The sequence below is a fragment of the Camelina sativa genome, chromosome 18, assembly GCF_030686135.1.
Source record: "Camelina sativa cultivar CO46 ecotype springtype chromosome 18, ASM3068613v1".
Lineage (NCBI taxonomy): Eukaryota > Viridiplantae > Streptophyta > Magnoliopsida > Brassicales > Brassicaceae > Camelina > Camelina sativa.
In genome coordinates this window covers 13,654,905-13,679,982 of record NC_141897.1, presented here as the reverse complement: position 1 = coordinate 13,679,982, position 25,078 = coordinate 13,654,905, and the positions used below count along the sequence as shown (strand labels likewise).

The window sequence follows — 25,078 nt, the reverse complement described above, 5'->3', positions numbered from 1 at the left end:
GAACTGAATTCTCATAAAGAGTTTCTGAAAATTGTAGGTTTTGAGACTATGACTTTTCGGCGACTTTCCGACTGAATTCCAGCCAAATGGTTGAAAAGAATTGTCGGGTTGATAGTGCAATGGAAAACTGTTAATGTGTAATAAAAGATGGTATACTCATACGTCCAAAACGGAGTTGATTTGAATAAGAAATAATGGTATCATGTGAGCCACTCAGGATGATTTAGAAAATGTCCCACATTGGAAATGGTTTCACTCTCATATAATTTCATAAGTGTGTAAGAGGAAGAGGGAAGGTACCAACATGCACACCAAACTGAACCGTGTCGGGCTGAACGAGGGCCGTCGGGCTCTTGGGAATTTTTTGGGAAAGACTTAAGAGTTTTTTTAAAGACTTGGTGTGAACTCCAAGTAACTTGCGGAATACTCTGAGAATATTCTCTCGAGATCCTACCTCTTTCTACTATATAAAGAGATGCAGCCTCTCTTTATTTATCAAGCTCAAACACGTAAAAACTCACAGTTCTAAAATAATCTCTCTCTCTCTCTCTCTCTCTCTCTCTCTCTCTCTCTTGCTTCGTCCAATTTCTTAGTTTAGTAGTTTTGAGAGTATATCATAGATCAAGTTTGCTTGAGTCTATTATTCGTGTGCTAGAGTATTAGTTTGTGATCGGTTGTATCTTGACATTCATAAATCATGATTGTCCAATAGCACTTATGACTGATTTATTGAAATAAGGAAAAATATATCATATCTTGCCTCCGTGATTTATATTACATTTTAAAATTATGATGTTATAATTCGTTCATGAACAATATTACAACAACATAATTTAAAGGCATAATATAAATCACGTAGACAAGATATGATATATTTTCCTTAATTCAATAAATCGGTCATAAGTGTTTTCACACATTCATGATTCATGAATCCCATAATACAACTGATCATAAACTAATACTTTAGCACACGAATAATAGACTCAAGCGAAGTTGATCTACGATATACTCTCAAAACTACTAAACTAGGAACTTACTTGGACGATGCAGAGAGAGACGATTTTAGAAGTGTGAGTTTTGTGTGTTTCGAGCGTCATAAAAATGAATAATTATATATTAAAACTCTTATTCCTTCGTCCTTATCTTTCTCCAATTCTGATTTTGACAGCTTTTTCAAGGGCTTTTTAGTCTTTTATTGAAATCTTGTAACATGAAGAGGATTATACCAAGCTTTTCAGAATCTGACAAATTTTTCTCCATTTTCTCATGTTTCTCAGAGTCTGACAATTTTCCCCCATTTTGTCACTCAACTCTCCCATGACATAGTAAACATCAACTAATCTTGAAGACCACTCTTCTTTCTTCAGTCTGTAGCCTTTCATAACAAATCCAATAACTTCTTCAAAATCATTGTCATCTTCATCTGCCAAATGCTTATATTCTTGTGGATCTCCAATTATAGTTTTGAGTTCAACCTACAAAAGATAATCAAAATCCATCAAAACAAAACTCATCAAATAAGATAACCAATGAATAACAAAACTACAGTTTTAATAGAATTGAAAACTTATACAAGTTGATGTCTTAATAGCATCAACAACTTCGTCGAACCTTGCAGCTCGAGTTGAGTGAAAATTGAGAAACAACGGATACAAGTTTTTGGAATTATCACACCTTCTCCCAAACGTAGAACCAAAAATGGGAACAACACTCAAATCCCATACTGATAATGCCAAAGGAAATCCCTTGATATGATACTGACCTTTTGACCACAAATTTTTAACCAACTTCTGAACGCATGTAGCAAGGACGTTATATGCTTCCTTTCCCCATGGTTGGCTGTATACATATCGAAATCTGATGCATGCTGAAGCCGAGACAGTGGTGCATTCTCTAAGGAAGATGGTATGATCAAAATTCCTTTTCTTAACACCACTGCAGCGAGACATTCCTTTTCTTGAACACCCAAAGGTTCTTCATCCTTTTCTGATTCGATCTTGAAGTTGAGATAAAGTGTAGTCTCCTCTCACCGCCCAAGAATATGGTTCATTAATTGGATCTTTGCCATTATTCCTTGGTTCTCTATGAATATGTTTGCATTGAATCCCTGTGTTTAATAATACAATGATGTTAGTTTTGTTCAAACTTGCCTAAGATACAAGGTTATTGATCAAAAAAACTGTTACAAACCCTTTTTTTTTACACCCCCTTGTAAAACCGAATGTGTTTGAAACCCTTTTAGAACACTTTTCAACTCTTTTAAAAGGTTTTAAAAGGTTTTTTATTGTGTTTTAAAAGGTTTTAAAAGGTTTTTCAATGTGTTTTAAAAACTTTTAAAAGGTTTTAAACCCATTGAAAAACCTTTTTAAAACCTTTTTAAAACACTTTTCAGACCTTTTAAAATACTTTTCAAACCCTTTTAAAAGACTTTTTGAAACAATATTAATACATGTTGTGAGGAAGAACTCTCTCATGGAGAACCGTATTGGTTGCATGTCGACTGTAAACCATAAATTTTTCCCTGTAGTCTTCAGCCTTCTCAGCATCAAATAATGGAATATCTTCCCCGAAAATTCGATGTATGTATTTTTCGCAACAAGCTTGATGACAAGGCCAAGGAATGAATCCTCAAGCTTCTTGAAAGATGCATCTCCTAATACATCTCTAACTTTTTTAACAAGGTGTAAGTCTGAATGTTGACATATGGTGGCTCCATCATTTGGTTCAAAACCCATATTATATATGCTTTCAGGTAGTGCAAGGGCTTCAAATGAATCACTGTATTCCATCTTTTCCAAAAGAAAATGATTTTAAAAAAAGAATTTTATTATAATTTACAACTGATTTACAAGAGTTTTAAAAGGTTTTTAAAAGGTTTTAAAACGCTTTTAAAACCCATTTTAAACAGTTCAAAACACACTTTATCAATCTGGATTCGTCTTATCAACTACAACCACTTTTATCAATAAACACAACCGATCTGGAATTGATTTCAAAATGGTTTAACAGGGGTTTTAAAAAAGTGTTTTACAAAAGATAACAAAAATCCAAATTTACAAGAGTTTACTAATTCCAAATCCATATCAAACATATTTATCGATCTGAATTCGTCAAATCAATTACAACCACCTTTATCCATCACATACGAAAATAAAACGCTTTTAAAACCTATTTTAAACAGTTCAAAGACACACTTTATCGATCTGAATTCATCAGATATGAATTTTTGATCTAAAATCAATTTTCAGATTGATGAATATACCAAAGAAAAACAAAATTTTAACCACAAACCTGACAAAGAGTCTAAGATCCGACGAACACGAATCCCGAAAAAACGACAAGATGGACGAAGATGAGGATGGAGGAACGCCGCGAACAAGGAGATCGAAAATCGCCGATCGAGGAAGAAGGAAAGAACGACGGCGAAGAGAAGAACATTCAATAATTAGGTTTAGTTCATTAAAGATAAATTGTCTTTTTCAACCAAAAAATGGTAGTTTTAAAAATGGACACGTTCCGAGAGTATTTTTAAAAATAAGCTCACCAAAAAGATCATTTTTGAGAATGTCCCTATCGTGAAATTTTGTTCTTTTTCATTTTAAAATCTTTTGTAGCTGTTTATGTAAAGCCATATTTTTCCTTATGCTGGACAGGTAGAACTGTTCTAAAATTTCCTACTTACGTAGTGTAAGTGTTGTTTAGTAAATTGTATATGTCATTATCATCTAACGCCTTGATTAGAAGAGCATATGAAAGAGTTTTTTTATTTTTATCATCCAGTCAATATTTATTAAAAGAGCATATAAGGAAGCATTTAAAAGTTGCTCTCATATGCTCTCTTTCTCAATGTTCTCACTTTAAGCATTTGCTAACCATTGAGCTATAAAATATTAATATATATATATATAAATAATTTTATATAATTAATTATTTTGTAAAAAAATAAAAAAATTTGATTTCATAAAACATAATTTTATTTGTTATAAGATAATATTTATCATTAACTTATTAATATTATTATTGAAAATGGTATTATAATTTATTTAATACATAAAAGTATTAAATTAAAAATATAAATGTAGATATAACGTTTATAATGTATATTATTATTTTAATTTATTTTAATGTATTATATTATATTATATATATTTGAAAAGTTATTAAAATTGAAAATGTTAATATAGATAGAATGTTTATAAAAAACTTATAATATCTTAATTATTTTTTAATTACTGTGTTACATTATATATATTTAAAATTAATAATTTACAAAGTTACATATATGTAACAATTTTTCATAATTATTAAATGTGTGAAAATATTAAAAATATTATATAGCAATGAGTGATTATTAATCTCTCTAATTAAATATGTTTAAATAATATATATTTAGTTAATATAATATATTAAATATAAATATAATATCTAATCACTAACTGCTCCACCAATCAATAAAATGTGTCATATTAATTAGAGCATATAACTTAATATTTATGCTGCATAATGCTAATACTCTATTACCGGTTGTTCTAATCAAGCACGAAATGGATCTTTGTCTCGAATTTTTTTTTTGAAAACTATAACTCAGGGATTTTTTTTTGTAAGTGTGTTTTAGGCGTAGAATTGGTTTTTCTTAGTGTTTTATTCCTTTTTTAGGGCCAAACTTATATTAATTTGTAGGAGAGATATTAACTGTCAAAAAATCATAAGATCATTTTAGGTTTTATACATCGTTTATGGTTTGTTTCCTTATATCCCCTCTGTTTTAAATTAGTTTTTATTCTAAGCCTAATTTTTTGTTTCAGTTTAGTTGTCGTTCTCGTTTTACAATGTCATTTTTAGCAGAAAACTATTTCATTTTTCCTTTATTAAATGAATAGAAAAATTAAATTCTTTAGAATTCTAATAGTCAAAAAAAGATATAATAAAATATTTATTTATTTTCTTAGTTTGTGTGAAAAAATCTATAACGACAAATAAGAAAAAACCGAAGGGAGTATTATTTTTCTAAGATCCGATTTGAGATCAAAATCTCGTTTTCTTAAACTATAAAATAATTATTTTTCAAAAGAAAATTAGAAGGATTCAAATTGTTCTGCAACCTATATAATATAATTATGTTATAACTATAATAGAATTTAATGAACATTTAAATCACACAATATATATTAAAATTAAAATCTTGATTCCGTATAAATAAAATACAAAAAGGGAAAATCATTCACAAAAAGACATATTTTGTTTGTTATATACAAAATGGGACATGTAAAATACTCTCTAACAAGGAAGAACCAACCATCAAGAGACTAACCGCGAGGATCTGCCTCTCTAAACAGAACCCTGAACAAGCACATCGCCACATCCGCGGTGATTGTTTTTCCTCTCCGTGCCAGAACACGTCGCCGTGTACCCGAGAAAGCCAACAGAACAAGCACCGTTATCCACGCGACCATGGTGGCTCGGGCCGCCGCGACCAACATAAGAAGGGACAAGGCTGCAGCGAGAAAGAAGGCGGTAAACTGAAGGAGTTGGTACGAGAGCAGGTTGCTGGTGGCTGATTTCGCCGTGGAGATTGTGTAGAATGAAGTGACGAAGAAGAGGAGACATGAGAGAGTCACGGTGGTTGTTGCTCTACTTTTGCAAAGATCCATAGCTAGTCTTGTTGAATGTACGTCAAAAGTGGTTGTTTAAACGTGTGTGTTAATAACAACGCTTAAATGGAATTAATAGGATAATTAATTAATTGAGTATAGTGTTTCATTGGAATGCATGTGAAGGCACATGGGGGAGGTTGAGTTTTATGGGTTGTGTTATGGAAATGATTCATGAAAGTGGTTTGAAGTAGGAGACACATAAAGGCATTGAGTGTCTATTTTGGATTATAATATAAGTAAAAAAGGATGGGTTAAGACAATGAACAGACAGACACATGGGAATGGTGCAAGTAATGATTCCTCATCTCGGGGCAAAAACTGAGGAGCAGTGTATGTTCGGTTGCTGATCAGTTTTGGGGTGTGTTGCTGAGGCAGCATTCGAGGTCTAAAGATTGGCTCTAGAAAAACATATAAGATTATAAGAGAAACATTTTTCAATTTTCTTTTTGGATTATCGGAATAATCTCAAACCGAAGCTATCCTAATTTCCAAGAGATGTGGAAAATTCAAGCATTTTTTAGAGATAGACAAATAGGAATTTGAGACATGACTTCTGCAAGAATTGATAGAGAATGTAATTTCAGAGATAAATTTTATATTTTTGAAATATAGTTTGTTATTCTATTGCTAAATACCCCTACATTATTTTCAAATAACAAATAGTATTCAATATATATTTCTATTTTACTTATTATTTCAAAATACTATTCAATAATGGTTGAATAACATGTTACATCAATGAATTTCAATTTGTTAAACATATAGATTTTCAATTTGTTCTTCAAATAATCGTTTCAGTATAAATATAACATAAGATTCTATTTGCTATTATTGAACTCCATAAAATCACTTTAGTTAATCTATGTCAAACTCTTGGTCTACTATTCTAGAAAAATGTAATAATAAAAGCTTTCCCGGTCAGTTCAACTCCAATAATCATTGACCACAATTAATTGAACCGACGGTTATTATTTCAATAATTTTTTGAAAATTTAATAAAGGTTTGTTATATAAAAATATTCCTTTTACAATTAATTGAAAAAAAGTAATCACTCTGGAAAAATAAAAATCATATACACATATAGGCAGAGGCATAGCTAGTAAAATTTTCCAAGAACAAATTAGTGTTTAATTTCAAAGGATGAATCCTACTTTCACAGTTTGCAGAAGTAGACAAAATTGGTGCTAACTAATTGGTTTAAGATTTGAATTAGTCAATGTACACCTTCAAATTTAATTCCCTCCTATATTTGGAAGTGAATCACGTGCTATCCACAGGATTGGATCAAGTGAAGGTGGACATATGTACGAGTCGAGATTCAAAATTTCGACAATGAGAAGAGGTCTACGAAGACAAGTTTTTATATAGTTTTATTAGTCAAAGAAGTGTCAAAGATGAATTTGGTGGAGACTCCTTCTGGAACAAATCGAATATAACATTTAATCGATTCCTAAATTTCTCCATTATACTTTTGCTAATTCTCTGTTCAAACTTAATAGTTTTGAGCCACCTGATCTTCAGATACACTTCGCATTTACTTGTTTTACAATCAACTCCTGCTTTTTTCACCTCGTACCTTAGATGAACCTACATGATCAATCATATTATCATTTAGCGCAAACAGATTGATTCTGTACACCACTATGTTAAAGCAGTTGAAGAGGAAGACTTACGCGAAAATGGTCTCCGAATGGAACATCATGGAGAGCTACAATCTCATTCAAGATCCAACCATCATCATTTGGAGCTGGAGATTTCTGTTGTGCACAGGTAACTCCGCCTCCAAACACAGACACATAGTGATTGTACTTGTAAGAAAGCCGTCTTTCGTAGACCCCCGGGTTTTTAGATTCCCATGTTGTACTCGCGTAATTGAGACATCCAGATTTCTCCATGACCTTACGCTCCAGTTCTCCTCCACCAAAGATCTTCATTACCAGTTCGACCTGTAACATAAATTTTTTTGAGATCAAGTTCCAGGAACACCATCTTCAAACGGATCCTCAATAACACTCCGATATTGCATAGCCTCTATTAAATGGAAGAAGCATAAGGGAGGAGTGAAAGATGGTTTGTACATCGCAAGGTAGATCACACGTGTACACTTTTGACATCTTTAATGCATCCGAATCTGAAACAACTGCAACATCTTCAGGCAAAAGGAAGGGATCTGACAAATCTTGTTCTTCTTCTGCTATTTGTGCTCTATGATATACACTTAACGTCCTAGTTTTCCACAAAGCCATGATCGTCCTGCCATATTCATAAATAATTCAAATTCAATAGCTACAGACAGTAAATTAAACGTTTTGGGTTTGGTCAGCTTAATGATCAGATAAACAAAATTCCTTCAAGTACCTGGTAGTCGCATCAAATGACACAAAAGACTGAAAATAGAACCAAACTCTTCCTCCATCATCCTGAGACTTAGCCCCATGCTTTGCATCAAGACCTCGGTTCTTTTTAAGAATAATGAGCAGCAAAGGGCTTCCTAAGGAAGCAAAAGTTGGGGGAAGCACTTGGATGTCATCAATATCTTCCCAAAGGAAGTAAAACTTTGTCTTGTGTCCAAATACATTCGAGTAGAACGCCACAATTCTAGCAGAAAGATAGAGCTTTCCCTGTCAACATTAGCAGCAAGCATATATAAGATTCTAACATCAGTTTCATTCCATTATAATGCGTGTTTTCTGTATTCCTGTACAACTATATTCCGCATAATCTATGGGTACGTCTACCACACTGTCAAAGATATTTCTTAGGTATTGAGTGGAAGATAGTTCAAGAATTTATTCAGAGGAAAAGAAAACCGACTCAAACCTGCACAGGAAGTTTTCTCTTCAAGTAACAGGTATATTCTTTGAGAAGAAATTCTTCATGGGGCAAACCAAACAGTTTCTGGAAAGCGGAGTTCTTCTGTGGTGATCGAATGTTCAACTGTCAACACATACAACAAGAGACAGGGTGGCACATGAACATAATGAAGGCATTGTCAAACAAACAACCACACCGAGTCAGAAATGACTGGCCAATTAAATGTACTTCATTACGGTAGATGCACATGTTTACCTTCTTTCCCACTTCCTTTTCCACCTTACTCAAGTAATCCTTCATTGTTTCAACCCCGTTCTTGTTTTCCAGAAAAATTCTCAACTGTAACTTCGACTGAGACGCTTGAGCATGATGACCAACTAAAGGAACACACAAGTCTGCAAGTTCATCGGCTGTATGTTTCAAGAAATTGATCTCTGCATGACCAAGAGAGGCCCCCTGGTCAAATGGACCATCAAAATCAAATACCTCCACATCTAATACTGATGGTGGCTCCTCCATTGCATCAAACTCGATTACCTCTGCAAGTACCACACCAAGTTAAATGGCATTGTGGCGATATATTAGGAAACAAAGTAGAAATGAAAGAAATGAGACACAGGATTGTCACTGACGACGAAAAGATAAATAAGAAGAAAAGTTTGATTACCATTCCACTGGGGATCCTGGGCTTGAAGTTTGACAGAGCTTGTTCTGGTTTTCCCATTGCAAGTGAAAACAACATAAGGATCAAAGATCTCTGTTGCTTCCACTGAAGCCAAATTTGTGCCCTTGATTAAAGCTATTGTCAGAATCCATCCTTTGCCATTTGCTTTGACTCCATGATCTTTTCCTGAAATCAGGAACGAAAACGAGAAGTCAACTGGACTGCACAAGCCATACAAGTTTGAAGGTATTTTCTAAAGAGTAACTATCATCCTCACCTCGATGCAATCTAGCTTGTATAAAGTGCACAGTCATCATATAAACACGCTCCAGAAGAAGAACTAGCATTCCACTACTGAATACCTCTCCAAAACTATCAGGCAAATCAAGCCCATAGAATTCAAATCCTTGGATTTTGCTGGGCTCACTGTGCAGTATATGCACCACAACATATACAGACAAAAGAACAGCACAGATGACAGAAGAACTCCAGAAGTACAGAAAAGCTGATTTCAAATCAGTCTTTTGTTCTGACTGCACTGTTGCTATAACCTGCTCTTTGTCCAATACAACAGCCGGATCTAGAGTTTTGTAAGTCTTAGCCAGGAGATCAGAAAATTGATCAAAGCTCTCTCTCAGCCCTTGCCTAGCACCTCCTTCAATCATACCTTTCATTATAGTACTATGACTGAACTGAATTCCCCATGATATGATCAGCCGAGAAGATTCCCCACCAGCAGTTGGCTCTAATTCAGAAAGTATCTTGTAAAGCAACTCTATTTTGAAGGTACTTCCATAGGGAACATCTGGAGTGCTTACACTAACGAAAACAGCAAACTGCTTCCCGCTCGCTTTCCGGTAAACTTGATTCTCTGTGGCTTTTACCGCTTTGACCATTTTTGTTGCAGCCCTCATGTATGTAACAACCCGTGTTAAACGAGGACTATCTTCTTGCATCATTGTCCAAGGCCCTTCCTGTACATCTGATAAACCTTGAAGTTCAGCCAACTCTTTCCTAAATTGAGAACTTGGCGTGAAAAGAAATTTGTTAAGTTCACAGGGTGAGACTAAATATTTCTGATCTACAAGAACACCCCCGGTAAGATTCTCAGGCATTTCTTCTTTTTCACTATCACTAGACTGCATCAGGTCAAGGCCTTCCTCAAAGCCAGTACAAGTAGCAGAGCAAGAAGATTTGTCAGTGGCATCCTCATAATTCGAGGTCACGCTTTGTCCTCCTGATGAGTCGTCATGGAGTCTTTTAGACATTTCCTCTTTCTTATGAAAAAGCTTGTCAATCTGGTTGACAAAATTCTTCATTATGTGCTTCCCATCATGGTGTTTACGCCGTTTCCCATCTTTGGAGCAACTCAGATCTTTAGGCGATCCTTCGATTTCTTTCACGCCTTCCAAGTTGGTATCCTGCTTATCATTTTGGACTTTCTCACCAGAGGTAATGTCCCATTTCCCTTGCAAAGACAAACTGAGAAGGATTTTCCCTGCGAGACAGAGGTAAAGTTTCATATCCAGAGATAAACCACAACCTCCAATAAGGGAAGATATCAAACTCAAATATTTTGATGAGTCCTGTATCTCAATCCGACTCATCTATCTTGAGTAACAGCAAATAAAGCCTATTGTTAAATCTCAAGGCACATTCCTCAAAATCAATGCAAAAAAATCACAGAAACAGATTTATAAAGGTCACAGAAATCTCAAAATCAAACACATTCTCTCATTTATGGTCTCAAGCTATATCACTAATGGTTCTAACTAGAGACTTAATTCATGACCAACACAACACCAAAAAACACCGTTTCAAAAGAATCAAAGCTTAATTTATGATCAACAGAGTAAACACAAACAAGCCATTTCCTCTAATGGTACCACAAGTAGACTACAGAACGAATCAAATTCTACAAACAGAATTCAAAAAGAGACTAACCACATTCAATGTTAACGAACTTGCCATCACTAGGCTTCTCAATCACAAACCAAGTCGGCAAGAGAGTTTGATTCTCTTCAGCAGCAACGGAACGAATCGGAATCCTAACTTTACCAATCAATCCGGTGGAAACATTGGAGTGATAACGATCCTCCTGCTCGTGGTGAAAAATCGAGACAACGACGTCGTCGCTTTCGTCGACGACATCAGTAGTGATCCTGAAAACGAATTCCTCGTTCCAGATCGGTGAAGAAGTGTCTCTCGCGACTCTCGTCTTAGACCTGTGTTTCCCGACGTGAAGCTTCGCGAACGTCTCTTTCGCTGGTAAATCTTTCGCTTGGAGTATGTAGACGTAGAGCCTCATCGATTTAAGAGAAACCGAAGCTTTTGAAGAGAGAGAGCGAGAGAGATGATGATGATGGTGGAGGTGGTGGAATCAAAAATGTGGAATTCGAAAACTGAAGAAGGAGAAGTTAAAAACCCATAAAAAGGCAAAGTTAAGAAGAGAGAAGAAAACGTGGGAGAGGAAGAGAGTGACACGGAAAGAGATGATTGGGATGATGGGTCGGTTTAGTTGATCAACACACATTCGGCTAATTTTGTTGGTCTGCGATTTTTTTTTTTTTTTAATTTATGTTCCGAGTAAGAAAAAGTGGATTAAGATAACTAATGTGGATTATAAATATCAAAAAAAAATGTTACGAATAGTGTGAAAGGTATTTGGTTTTGGTTTTGAAATGGTGTTTAACGTGAAACTTTGCTTTTTTTTTTGTTTTGTTTGTTTGAATGGTGAGCAAAGCCGTTTCACAGCTTTAGTGGAACACGATTCTCGAAGATGGTTTTGTGAAGTGAGAGAGAATCTTTGGGTAATTGGGAATTAAAAAAGAGAGTTATTAGAATTTGAGCTTTGTTGTACTTGTAAAGATCTTTTGATTGAATGAACGGTGATTTATTCAAATGTTATCCAAATTAGGTAATATTATCAGAATCTACAAACAAAGATTTTATTATTAGAATATTTTAGATATTTTTAAAATACGCAGCGTGCTCTTGTTTTATGTTACCAGAAAAAACGTAATTACAAAAATGTCATTGCCACGTTAGACGCCACGTCAAAAACACTAACGTGTAACAATAACTCAGCCATAACGCGTTACAAAGGTATGTTGCGGCTGAGTTATAGGTATATTCCGGCTGAGTTATGGAAAAAAACATTTGAGTAAGAGCGGACGGCTGAGTTATGGAAAAAAACATTTGAGTAAGAGCGGACGGCTGAGTTAGAGCATAACTCAGCCAAGGCTTACGGCTGAGTTAGAGCATAACTCAGCCAAGGCTTACGGCTGACTTATCAAAATCTGGTTGAGTTACGCTCTAACTCAGCCGTCCTTACGGCTGAGTTTTCACCCGATGGTTGAGTTGTTAAAATTTTGGCTGAGTTACCATTTTCCGACTGGCTGAGTTATCGTACAACTCAGTCGTGATAGGCTGACTTACCGTACAACTCAGTCGTGATAGGCTGACTTACCGTACAACTCAGCCGTGATAGGCTGACTTATTGTACAACTCAGCCATTTGACGGCTGACTTAGTAGTAAAAGATTAATTACTAGAATGTTATTCAGTTACGGCTGACATATTAAACGATACGGCTGAGTTACATATTTTCAGTTGATGAAGCGGCTGAATTTGGCAGCAATTTTTTTTGCTTTTTAATTACTGTAATGTTTTTCATGTTGTGAATAAGTTATAATTTGTTTGATGGCTGAGTTTTATATAGACTGAGTTATTAATTGTTTGATGGCTGACCTGCCATGTCGAACGCATCATCCATGTCAGCATTCCATGTCATCTTTTTTTTTTCCTCCGGAAATACGAAACGTCGTTCGGTTCTTGTTCTTCAACTGATAAATAAGTGAATTATTTACCTTCTTCTTCACCTTGTTCTTCTACTTCTTCTTCACCTTGTTCTTCTACTTCTTCTTCACCTTGTTTTTCATTTTCTTTCATGGATCCAGTTCCGGTTCTAGTTGTTTCCGGTAATTGGGTAAAGACACAGAGATATGTATTTAACATCGACGATAGAGGGTGTATATTTGTGCAGATAGATGGAGGCACAACACACGATCAGCTACGTCTCTGTGTAGAGTTTTCGGCGAAAGAGTCTACAGAAACTAGTGGAGCTAGAGGAAGTATGATTCGACCAAGCAGTGACTCGAAAGTAGAATCTACATACGAAGTGTACGGTGGGGGATTTGAAGGCACTTGTTTTGATTATGGCAAGATCGTTGACAAAGAAAACCAAGAAGAAGAAGAAGCTGTCGAAGTAGCATCTGACGAAGAAGAAGACGATGAAATTTCAACCCGATTTAATGTTTTCGACGACTCCGATATATCAGCCATTAAGGATTTATAAATCACTATAACTCAGCCGTCAATGAATCGACGAGACCTTTCGTTTTCCCGTAAATATTATAACTCATCCGTAAAGTCGTATATATCAGCCAATTACTTTCGAATTGTTTCTTGTGATAACTCAGTCATAACTCACTATAACTCAGCCGTCACATGACCTTTCGTTTTCCTGTAAATATTATAACTCAGCCGTCAAGTCATATATATCATTCATTTACTTTCAAATTGTTTCTTGTGAGAACTCAGCCATAACTCACTATAACTCAGTCGTCACATGACCTTTCATTTTCCCGTAAATATTATAACTCAGCCGTAAAGTCATATATATCATCCATTTTCTTTCAGATTGTTTCTTGTGATAACTCAGCCATAACTCACTATAATTGAGTCGTCACATGACCTTTCGTTTTCCCGTAATGATTATAACTCAGCCGTAAAGCAATATTTTGGCGGGAAACCATTAGTTAACCTAATAATATACATATTTCCTTTCTAAATTTAAATTTTGAGTTATAATAAGTTTAATATTCACTTGTTGGAGAAATACTTTTAGAAAAATAAAATACTAAATTCGAATAATAATTATTTAATTATTTGCAATAATATCTTGTGATAAAAAGCTCACTTTATGAATTTATTATGCGTGTGGATTTGAGCAGGCACAGAATTAGTGATTTTTCGCGCTTCCCTAACAATACTTTTTGTGACATCGAGAGACGTTTTAATACTTATTAGGAATCTGACAGAACAAAAGACCCCGAAAAGAAAGAAGAATATGTTTTTATATTATTGAGAAGACCCTAAATGATAACTCAGCCATAACTTTACCATAACTCAGCCAACCCTCAAATTAGAATGACTAAATAACCGACCAAACCGAACCGAACCGGACACTATTTTTCCATTATTTTCGGTTAATCACGGTTATATTCGGCTTGTTATCGGTTAAATTAAGTTAATCAACCTAATTTGGATAACATTTGGATTATTTATGGTTATATATTCATCTAACCGATCCATAACCGGAAATAACCGAAAAGTAATTTCAAAAACTTTTAAATTTTCAAATGGTTATCATATTAGTATATCCAAATTACCACCTTAAACCAAACACAATATAACCAAAACCAAACTGTTATATTAAAACCCATAATGTTGGAAATATGAACCTTAAACCTCAAACCCTAACCATAACCCTAACCCCTAAATGTCATGTTTTGAATCTTTTACACATTTTGATCAGACTATGTAAAAATCAATCTTTGTCTATAATTTTTTAATTTTTATTGCTTATAATGATTGTAATATTCATTTTTCATTCTATATTTAATTTTGAGTTATAATAATTCTAATTTACAAATATTTCATAAGTCAGCCGTTTATGTCGATAACTCAGTCATATCAGTCAATTGTTTGAGAAATACTTTTATTAAAAAAAAATTAAAAATTCAAATTCAAATTTTGAATTCCTTTTAAATAAAAAATCGCTAAATCTCATTTATTACGCGCGTGGTTCTTAACAATAAACATAATTATTGTTTGTGTCTCCCCAACAACACTTTTTGTATTCTCGAAAAGGTATATAATAAATTAATATATATATTGCATAACTCAGCCATAACTTTACCATAACTCAGCCAACCCTTAAATTAGAATGACTAAATAACCGACCAAACCGAACCGAATCGAAAAAAATAATTTTTCCAATTTGGTATTTTTGAATTGGTAGGTTTGGTTAATTTCGGTTATATTCGGCTTACCTTTCGGTTATATTAGGCTAATCTACTTAATTACACTATACTTTGAGTTATTTATGGTTATATATTAATCTAACCGACCCATAACCGGAAATAACCAAAAAAATTTTTGATTTTTTTAAAAAATATTCAAATGGTAATAATATTAGTATATCCATATTACCACCTTAAACCAAACAAATTAAAACACATTAGAACCAAAACTAAACAACAAATAATGTTACTCATCTAAACCATACATCTCAAACCCTAAACCCCAACTCTAACCCTAACCCCTAAACGTCATGTGTTGTGTGTTTTACACATTCTGGTGAGAATGTGTAAAATCAATCTTTCTCTATAATTATTACTTTTTATTGGTTATAATAATTGTAATATTCATATTTCAATTGTACATTTAAATATTGAGTTATAATAATATAAATTTACAAATATTTCATAAGTCAGTTGTGTAAGTCAATAACTTAGCCATCACTAAGTCAGTTCGTCGGATTTTTTATTTATTTTTTATTCGAATTTTGAGTTCAATTTTTTTTATTATTTTGTATAATATATTGTAAAAAGACTAACTTTATAAATTTATTACGCGTGTGGATCTGAGCAGGCATAGAATTATTGTTTGGGTTTCCCCAACAACACTTTTTGTAATATCGAGGCACGACACAAAAGACCAAACGAAATCGTACCAAATACATAACTCAACCATAACTCAGCCGTACGAAATACATAACTCAGCCGTGCATGTACATAACCCAGCCATAACATATATGTTTATTTAATATTTATCAATATTAAATACACAGACATATGTATCATATGGCCTCAATTCAATGTGTATTATATGACCTCATTTCATAGAGATATGTATCATATGGCCTCAATTCAATGTTATATAGAAAGATGGCAATTTGTATAAGCTGTGTTTCTTAATTAATTTATAGTTTTATACATACTCTATACAAGCACAACATGCTACTGACTGAGAAGACTGTATGATGGCAAATCTTCAACCATAATCTCTCTCTCCAGTTGCCGCCTTGTCGATTTCATTACAGTCTGTCATTCACACACACGATTATAGGTTTAGCCACAATTCATTTGGTGAACTTATGTATAGGCCAAGATAAAAACACCAATAAAGTCAAATATATGACAATTAAAGCCATGGTTCTTCAAGTCTAAAACTTTCAGCGACATTAGAATAGGTTTAAAGAATACACTTACATTAAATTCCATGTATGACGCCCACATAGAAAGCCACTGCTGACCCATCAGCTTGAAGGCAATGCAATAAAGAAGGTCAAAGGCAGATTCGTTCACTGCTTACAATACAAAAAAGTCGTAGAACACAAGCTTAGTAATTTAACTCGTGACAAGAGAAAGAGTCATGAGATATAATCAGAATTGTCTGAAATTTACCCGAAAGGAATCTCAGAAATATTTCCCCAACAATACTTCGTGGTTTCACTGTAATATCACAGGGAATCTATTGTTAGTATACACAACTACACTAAATGTTCCTGAACTTGAGTATCTCAAATAGGGTATTCAAAATAACTACCAAAGCCCAAGGCAAATACCCAATTAGAAGATCAAAACTAGGAGTGGTTATGCTAATTAAACTAGCTGTTGCCATATTGCTTGTCTAAAGCAAATAACAAAAAAACACAGCAGTTCACAATCTATGCAATCATGGAGATAAATAAATGTGGCTATACCTGCTTCTAAGTCAAGCATCTGGATGAGCATGAACGTAATATTGATTCCAGCAACAGCAAAGGGGTATTCCCACACAGAACGATCCCCAACCTGTTTCCTCAAAAGGTCCTGGAAGGATTTCAACAGAAAACAAACAAGTAGAACCGAAACTTTACAATGTCATTACCTGGTAAAAATATTATCTGTGATGGTAACAATCTACAGATACGGTGCCATTGGAATTTAATTTAAAGTCGAGACAGCTTTATAGAGGCTTACCGGGAATTTCCTAGCGAAGTACAACAAGTTTTCAAGAGATATGAAACCACCACCCCTGAGAGATGCAGTACCGGTGAGTCAATTGAAAGAGGAAAAAACGTAAGGATAATGACAATGAGATGAGAGACTTGACATTACCTAAAATCAGTGGATGGATCTTTGCGCTGCCAACCCATTTCTTTCCACTGATTAGATACAACACCGTGTAGCTCTTTTTCAGGGAAGGCAAGTTTCCAAAGGTCCTTCAGAGCTTCCTACACGCATATTGAAATAGCAGCCAATATTTAAGTAACGCAGGTACAGTCTAACTTATGAAGCGCAGGTAAAATTCGAGTGGCATAAAATTCGTTTTGAGCAGTCCTTACAAATAATAACAAACAATAAAGGAAAAAGCGTATTTGATGATGAGGTATTGAGCTGTCATAGGCAACATCAATGCGGTTCTGCAACCTCTCAAGGCAATATAAATTTTTGAATTTTATTTAAAATAGCATATGTTTAAAATGATGTGTATTTTAATTTGCTGATGTGTATTTTTTTTTACTCAAAATCGAAAAACATAAAGCAATAAATATTTGAGTAATTTTCAAAAAATTTATAGATATGAATAATAAACCAACTTTTAGATAACATTTGAGTAATTCTTTCTTTAATCAAACTATGTTTATGTCACATTGGACTTATTTTGTTTTTGTGTTAGTTTAATTTCTCCTTACTCCAAGATTCTGTGGATTTTAGTCATTGAAGTGCGTTGTGATTTATTTCTTTAACTAAAGTGTATGTGGTGTAACTATGTGTTTGTGTTTATTTCGTTTTGATAAAATGATATCTATATATTTATGATGGTTCAAAGCTGTAAACATAGAAAAGGAACTTCATGAGGTATTTTTTTTTATTGTTGCATCAACTAAGTGTATTTCATAACTTTTCTTTTTGTTCAAGAGTTGTATTTCATAAAGTAAGTAATAATATAGCACTCATAGCTAAATATTAATTTAAACCATAATTAAAGAAGATGTAGATGATGTAACATAATTTATGGAAATAAATAATTCTAGGCATTTAATTTTATACAGAAAATATGCTATTTTAAATAAAATTCAAAAATTTATAAGCTAATTTTATATCTTTATAATAAATAAGATTTATTTCTTTCAAATCTTTTGCTTTCCTTTGAGGTATATTTGTAAATATATGTGCTGTGATTGTGAATACAGAATACTACAGAGTACAGACCAATAATCTAGTTTGGTTATTATATAACCAAGTGTTTGTTAATATTTTACATGTCAGTATAGCTTTGACATAACTGTTTAACGTAAGATATCTCCTCTCTCTCTATTCAATGTATACATTGCCCAAAACGAAAGATTGGTATTATTAGGATCTCTAATACACTAATGCAAACCTTATACGTATATCGTTTTGATGTCAAAGAAAGAAAAAAAGAAGGATAATTTGTTTATATATTTTAAATTCAGCCCATGAATTCTGAATTTCCAAGGCAGCTGTTGGGTTTTTTGTATGTTGACGTAGGTCACATAACTGCACCAAAACTTCCATACGAAGTAACGCTATGTGTCAAAGTCATTTGTGTTGCACAACACACTTGCACGTATTTTGGGCCACAAATTTTTCCATTTGTTTCTAGAAGTTGGCCGTATTGTTAGAAAGCTTGCTTAAATTTTGTATTAGAGAGCTTCTACTACAGTCGGTTGTTCAAAAAAAAGGAAAAAAAAATAAGTAAAAGCATACAAACCCAAAAATAATACAAGTTAGAAAATGCTTTTGGTTTAAAGGTTGAAATTAAGAGAATGAAAATTAAGATTCATCTTCATGTGTTTATTTCCTGAATCCTCTACTCCAAAACACTGAGGCCGCCTTTGGCGACACATAGATGCCACAGCTTCTTTCATTGGCTCTGGTCCACATACCAGCACTCCTACACTCGACCATCCTATCAAGTTCTTCTCAAACTCCAACAATATTTCTGTGTTACAAAAACAAATACATAGAATCTTATTAGACATTATAACTTATGAATGTTGTAGTTTTATTAACAAGTACCTTCGAGTTTCGGCCTTCCTCCGGTATGTATCTCATGTTCCTCAGCAGTTAGTATTAACTCGGTTAAGTTTCTCTCCTCTGGTTTTACTTCTTCTTTAGACAACCCTGGCGCCTCTCTGTGTTGTCGTCTCCATTGTAGAATTTTTCCAGCAAAACCACCAATTGTGATAGCTTTAACGTAAGAGACAATGATGACCAAATCTGGAACCCATGAAGGAACCTTTTCTTTATCTGTCTTCATAGCTCCTGAAGTAGCTAACTTCATAGATTGTGAATGGTTCTTGTGTTCAGAAGGTATAAAGAAATGGCTTAAACCTATCAAGAAGCCGAGAAACGTAAGCATGGTTACAAGGACTATTGTGGCCAACAATATGAAACTTTCCGGCCCACGAATTGGGAATCTTGAATAGTCCTCGTCGGTTCCTAAGTGAATTGACTGAACTTGTGACTGAGCCAAGAACTCTTGTAATGTTCTTGTCTCATTGGAATGCTTCTTTTCTTGGGTGACATAAACTTTTAACTTGAGACTTGAGTTGTTGATTGGGTTAAAGAGTATAGAGGATACTGGAAGCAACATGTTAAGTTCTTGGAATGTCCTAACCGCAAACACAAGCTGCACCCTCTTGGTAGTTTTGAGCCGGTTTTTGCACGCGAGTTCCTGCAAAATGCTTATAAATGGCGTGATCCCTATTCCTCCCGCCACAAGAAACAGATTATCATACCTGCCAAAAAAATCAATACTTTTTAAAATTTATAACAATTTATCGAAATTGAGCTAACATAGAGAGTGTTTTAGCAACCTGAGGAAATCTACCGAGGCAGGTCCATAAGGACCTTCTACTCTTAGGGTTATGTTGTTAATCTTCTTTTCAGAATTTACAGCTTCTTCTACAATGTTATAAACAGAATTTGTCCATTTTCCTTCACATTTTATCATCACAGACAATGTGTGTTTGTCTACACTCGAGCTCGATGTAATACTAAAGGGATGCCACTGAAACTGCGAGATCAGCGGAATGTTCACAAATATAAAACTCGATGGAGCATAATTAAGCCCTGCAAAATACCAAAGTAATTCACAAAAATAAAGAAATCTTTTTAATGTGTAATCTTAAAAACAGAGAAAAATAATAATATTTCTTACTTGGGTCCTTTGGCAAGACAAGCTCAATAGCTTTATAAGAGAAGAGACGGGTGGAAAGAATACGGCTTTCGGATCGTGATTGAACAATCCTAAGTATCTTGTCGAGTCCAAAGAGAAAGATTCCAGGTAGTACCCAATAGAAGTGACGATCACCGGCATGAAACAAGAAAGCTACAAGAAATACAATATACAAATGGTGTGTGTAATAGAAAACTTCAAATTTCTTCCTTCGAATTTGAGGAAGTGATGTGATTCCCATTAGTAATCCTGTTACAAGGCTGATCAGTCCAGCTACGTATACCCGACCCGTTCTCTGCCATTTCCAAATCTGTTTTTTTGGCTACAAAAAGAGTTAGGGACAGTAATTTAATAGATTGTTGTTATAAGAAACTGAGTTGTTAAATTTACCTCTTCTTCAATGTGATGAGTAATAGTCCAAATGAACAGTGTGCTTCCACCATGAAGCAATGAAAAGAAGATCAAACCGGTCCCGAGCCATACATGATATTTTACAGAAGCTGCAAACTGAATGTTGAGTAAACGGAACATCGAGAGTCCCCTCAAGACAGGGAAAAGAAGTAGAGAGAGACATGCTTCGGCTAATAGACCGAACCTTGTAGCAACTCTAAAGTACTTAAGTTGCCATCTGAAAACATATAATACTAAGTCAACACAGTTTAACAAGTCTATATAGAAAGGTTGTAGATTCTTGGAAGTGGAGAGAAACGTTACAAGTTAAAATTCATGGTTTTGACAGGCGTCAGCTTCTTGAAGTCGCTAGTGACACGGACATAGAAGGTCCAAGCTAGAAAGAGAAGGAATAAAAGAAGAGCAATGATCTCGAAACAAGACACGATCCCAATGAAACTATTGATAATGGCTGGTCTTGAGGTAGTAATAGATGCACTCCTCCCTCCTCTACAGGTTCAGTATTATAACAAGTTGACAGAATAGAAACATCAATTTTTTTTTAATCTGTTTTTACTTTTTAACCGTGACTTAAAGATTGAAATCGTATTAATTACCTGGTTGGACGATGATGTTGCGGCAGTAAACTCAAATAAATTAGTCCAATAATAGAGAGAGCAATAGGAGGGAATGAGAATACGGCAAAGTTGAGACCTTAACCGTCATAAATGCAAAAAAATCAGAGATATATTGAAGTAAAAATAAGAGAAGAGTTGTGGCTAATTTGAGGGTTACCGTAATAGCCAAAGAAAGTGTGTTTGATGGTATCTTCAGCTTGATGCCAAGATTGTATCCATAGAGTGGTGGGTTTTATGATCCAGAGAGAAATCCAACCGATAAATAAGAGATTCATGAGTATTCGAAGAACAAGAAGTGTCAACACTTTTGCCATCCTTGTTGTGTTCACTAATTTTAGTTAGTTCCAATGTTTGAGGGTGGTGTGCTTGAATCTTTTTGATCATGCTTCTTCCAATATCTCTCTATATATGGACTCAAAATAAAGAACACATAATCAAAGGGCCCTACCACCTTATCAAACTCACTTTTTAAATATCAAGAGATGTAGATTTTTTTAGTTTGACTGTGCTTTCAATTATTTGATGACTTATTTATTTATTTTAAACACTTTAGAGATTATGCCAAAAGAAAAGAATGATTTACCATAATTTCTCAGTTATTCATGCTTTCTCAAAAATGTCTCATTTGCTAATGCATTCCAAAGCATTTGTCCGTTTTCATCATGTATTTTAGTGTAGTTGTAAAAAGTAAAATATAAATTTAAATAGTTTTTTTTAATTTATGTTAATTGTGTCAAATGACACTCTTTATCAAACATAGCGAATATTTAGTTTAGTACTTGGTTTAGCAAACAATTTTTTTTTTTTTAGTTTGCCATTACACAAACTCATATTTTTTGGTTTTCTTGAACTTTTCACTATTTTTAACTTGCTTCATTAAAGGTCATTATATGATCAAGCTTTTTAATTTTCTTATAAGTTAGGTTTGACGTTTTGTTGTCGTCTGTCTTTTCCTAGAATTGCTCCCTACCCCGTCTTCTCATGTATTTTTCATGGTCCATGACACTTCATGGCATTCGCTTATTTACATTTCTCCCAATCTATTAACAATTTCTTCTTCTTTCCTATTTAGTCTTCACGATATTCTTATAGATTTTTCGCAATAACTTTTTGTATGAACTTCTAATTAACGGCCCAAATTCATGGGGATCACACGTTCTTTCTATAGTTTCTTCAAGCATGATTGACTTAACTTCAGTCTCTGGTCAGTCAAACACGAGACTTATCAAAGGTCGTTAAGCACTTCGAACTAAGTAAAAGAAACATGTTTTGGATTGAAATTTATCGGTTTATGAAGAACACAAATATTATATGGAGATATGTAAGTACTCTAAGAAATGTATCAGCTAAGAATCATATCACTATATTTTTCTATGGACTTTCACTTATATGTACCTTATATAGCTAGCATCCAACTTAGCTAGGTTTCCTTAGGAAAATTTATTTTTCTTATGATTTATGCATGAAAGGGACTATGTAAGAGGGGTGCATGCATATACTTGAAAAGATTGATTCCGATGTGGATAGAATACCCTTACAGTTGTGAAATTTTATAGCCATCACCGTTGAAATAATGGTAGTTAAAATTCGAAATATACAACTGGTTAGTTCTAAAGGCCTATGACAAGAATCAAATACATACAAGATAAATAACAGAATCTAACTTCCAGCATTATGACTGTAAAATGTTTTCTTTATCAGCATTTGATCATCATATAACCATGGAAAAATGAAAACTGTTAGATTGTTGTGTGTAGCTAAATTAAAGTGTAATTTGTTGTAGGAAGAAAACTTGACATAGTTTATGGTTTTATAAACTTTGGAAGTCAATATATATAGAGTTTTCAAATTGATAGCTTTGTCCACTAAGGTAAAAAAAGCATGAATGAGGTTTGACAATATCATCACGGGTGTGTAGTGTAGGATGTGGATGAAGTGGTGGTAGTCGCAATCCTAGTTCTTCACATAAGGAAACATGGTCCCCTTAGCTGCGTAGTGGATTGATGGTCCATCCATACATCAATCTTACCATTCGGTAATTAGCTAACCTATAGATATCAGTCAAAATAAGATGATTATCAATTAAGAACAAATATAAAAAAGAGAGATGTCAAAGATCGTATCTTTAAGTGTAACTAGTTACAATTTTAACTTATTAATATAGTGGGGTGTAAACGTTATATAACCAAATTTTCGGACAAGACAAGTAAGTTTTTTTTTGTTTTGTTTTCAGTACAATCAAATTGTATACATGCAATGTATTTGAGTCTTGTTTCTGTAAATATTTTCTATATTTTCTTATATTAAAATATTTTCCGTGGAATTGTAGTTGATCTTTTTCTTTATTGAAAAAAAGTTAGTGACGTTGGCAATTTTTTGATAGCAAGAAGTGTTTTGTCTTTTCTTTTTTTTTTTTTTTTTTTTTTTATTGAATGAAGTGTTTGGTCTTTTTAAAGACACAAGATATTTATTTCTGTTAAACTAGCGTACAAAAAATAGAAAAATCTAATGTGTTTTTTTTAGATAGATAAAGTTATAATGTTTGTGTGAAAGCTGTTGTTTGACTGAGATTTGGGAGAGAAGTTCTGGCTTATGTGAGCTTAAATTTATATAAGGACAGCCACAAAAGGAGAAGAGTAAACATTTTACATCGGCTAGTTTCAAGTTTCCGTATATTTTTATAGCAGTTTAACACAAATTTGGCAATTAATTGCTATATTAACACTCCATCCTATCCAATAACTAGAATAACACAATTTTTACATAAAAAGACTAAAAAACCATATAGTTTTTTTTTTTAATTTCTTTTTTTGAAACAACGAAAAACCAAAAAGTTATAGTATTTAATATTTTGATTTAAAAATATAATTGATTTAAAATATAAAATGATTTAAAAATATGATGTTTATTTTTTAAATATAATTTATGAAAATAAAATATGATTTAAAATATAATGTATAAAAATAATATTCAAAAAATTGTTTATAAAAATATTGTATATAAATATATGATTTAAAAATATGAAGTTTAATACAGTTTAATTAAGTTTTATAAAAATATTTTATATAAATATATGATTTAAAAATATGAAGTTTAAGATTATACAGTTTAAATATTTTTTTATAAAAATATAATGTATAAAATTATAACTAAAAAATATTAAAATAAAATTTATGAAAATATAATGTGATATATAAAAATATGATTTTTAATATGATGTTAATTTTGTAAATATGATTTAGGAAAATGAAAATGTATAAAATATGCTTTAAAATTATGAGTTTAAAAATATGATTCATAATATGATTTATAAAAAAATATATTTAATAAAAACATGACTGAAAAAAATATAATTTAAAATAAATCTGTTGTCATTGTATTTACATTTTACATCTAATAAATCGGTTTTACCAAACACCAGATTTTTGGAAGCAAACAAAAAAACTGTCATAACGTAAACAAATCTGCCATAACGTATGGTATTCACATAAGTCATTTTAGCAATTTTTTAAAAATGATATAAATCTGTTATTAAACGACAGATTTTTGGTTAAATTAAAAACTCTGTCGTAACTTAAAACAAATCTGTTATCACTAGA

The 25,078-nt window shown here is 33.1% G+C and overlaps 4 protein-coding genes across 5 annotated transcripts; all 4 read right to left on the bottom strand.

Annotated features, from left to right (window-relative positions):
• Window positions 1–5,154: 5,154 nt before the first annotated feature.
• On the bottom strand, window positions 5,155–5,772 carry LOC104761006 (uncharacterized). Its single transcript, XM_010484022.3, has one exon. The coding sequence runs from the start codon at window positions 5,649–5,651 to the stop codon at window positions 5,307–5,309; it is 345 nt and encodes a 114-aa protein (XP_010482324.1). The 5' UTR covers window positions 5,652–5,772; the 3' UTR covers window positions 5,155–5,306.
• A 1,228-nt stretch (window positions 5,773–7,000) lies between these two features.
• LOC104761005 (C2 and GRAM domain-containing protein At5g50170) lies at window positions 7,001–11,721 on the bottom strand. Its single transcript, XM_010484021.3, has 9 exons — window positions 11,078–11,721; window positions 9,411–10,631; window positions 9,137–9,319; window positions 8,725–9,008; window positions 8,476–8,592; window positions 8,014–8,276; window positions 7,734–7,908; window positions 7,329–7,601; window positions 7,001–7,242 (listed from the first exon to the last, which is right to left on the bottom strand). The coding sequence occupies exons 1-9, from the start codon at window positions 11,439–11,441 to the stop codon at window positions 7,033–7,035; spliced, it is 3,090 nt and encodes a 1,029-aa protein (XP_010482323.1). The 5' UTR covers window positions 11,442–11,721; the 3' UTR covers window positions 7,001–7,032.
• A 4,431-nt stretch (window positions 11,722–16,152) lies between these two features.
• Window positions 16,153–17,557, bottom strand: LOC104761004 (uncharacterized). Its single transcript, XM_087500031.1, has 6 exons — window positions 17,361–17,557; window positions 17,223–17,277; window positions 16,964–17,072; window positions 16,665–16,712; window positions 16,470–16,564; window positions 16,153–16,301 (listed from the first exon to the last, which is right to left on the bottom strand). Exons 1-6 carry the CDS (start codon window positions 17,396–17,398, stop codon window positions 16,218–16,220), a joined length of 429 nt encoding a protein of 142 aa, XP_087356157.1. The 5' UTR covers window positions 17,399–17,557; the 3' UTR covers window positions 16,153–16,217.
• Window positions 17,558–18,885: 1,328 nt separating this feature from the next.
• Window positions 18,886–21,907, bottom strand: LOC104761003 (ferric reduction oxidase 8, mitochondrial). Of its 2 annotated transcripts, none has more exons than XM_010484019.3 (8): window positions 21,637–21,907; window positions 21,459–21,555; window positions 21,166–21,351; window positions 20,842–21,079; window positions 20,434–20,761; window positions 20,090–20,345; window positions 19,290–20,011; window positions 18,886–19,212 (listed from the first exon to the last, which is right to left on the bottom strand). In XM_010484019.3, exons 1-8 carry the CDS (start codon window positions 21,791–21,793, stop codon window positions 19,016–19,018), a joined length of 2,181 nt encoding a protein of 726 aa, XP_010482321.2. In that variant the 5' UTR covers window positions 21,794–21,907; the 3' UTR covers window positions 18,886–19,015. The 2 variants fall into 2 exon arrangements, with proteins under 2 accessions (XP_010482321.2, XP_010482319.2); XM_010484017.3 differs by having other exon boundaries at window positions 20,434–20,773; window positions 21,637–21,871.
• Between the last annotated feature and the right edge of the window lie 3,171 nt (window positions 21,908–25,078).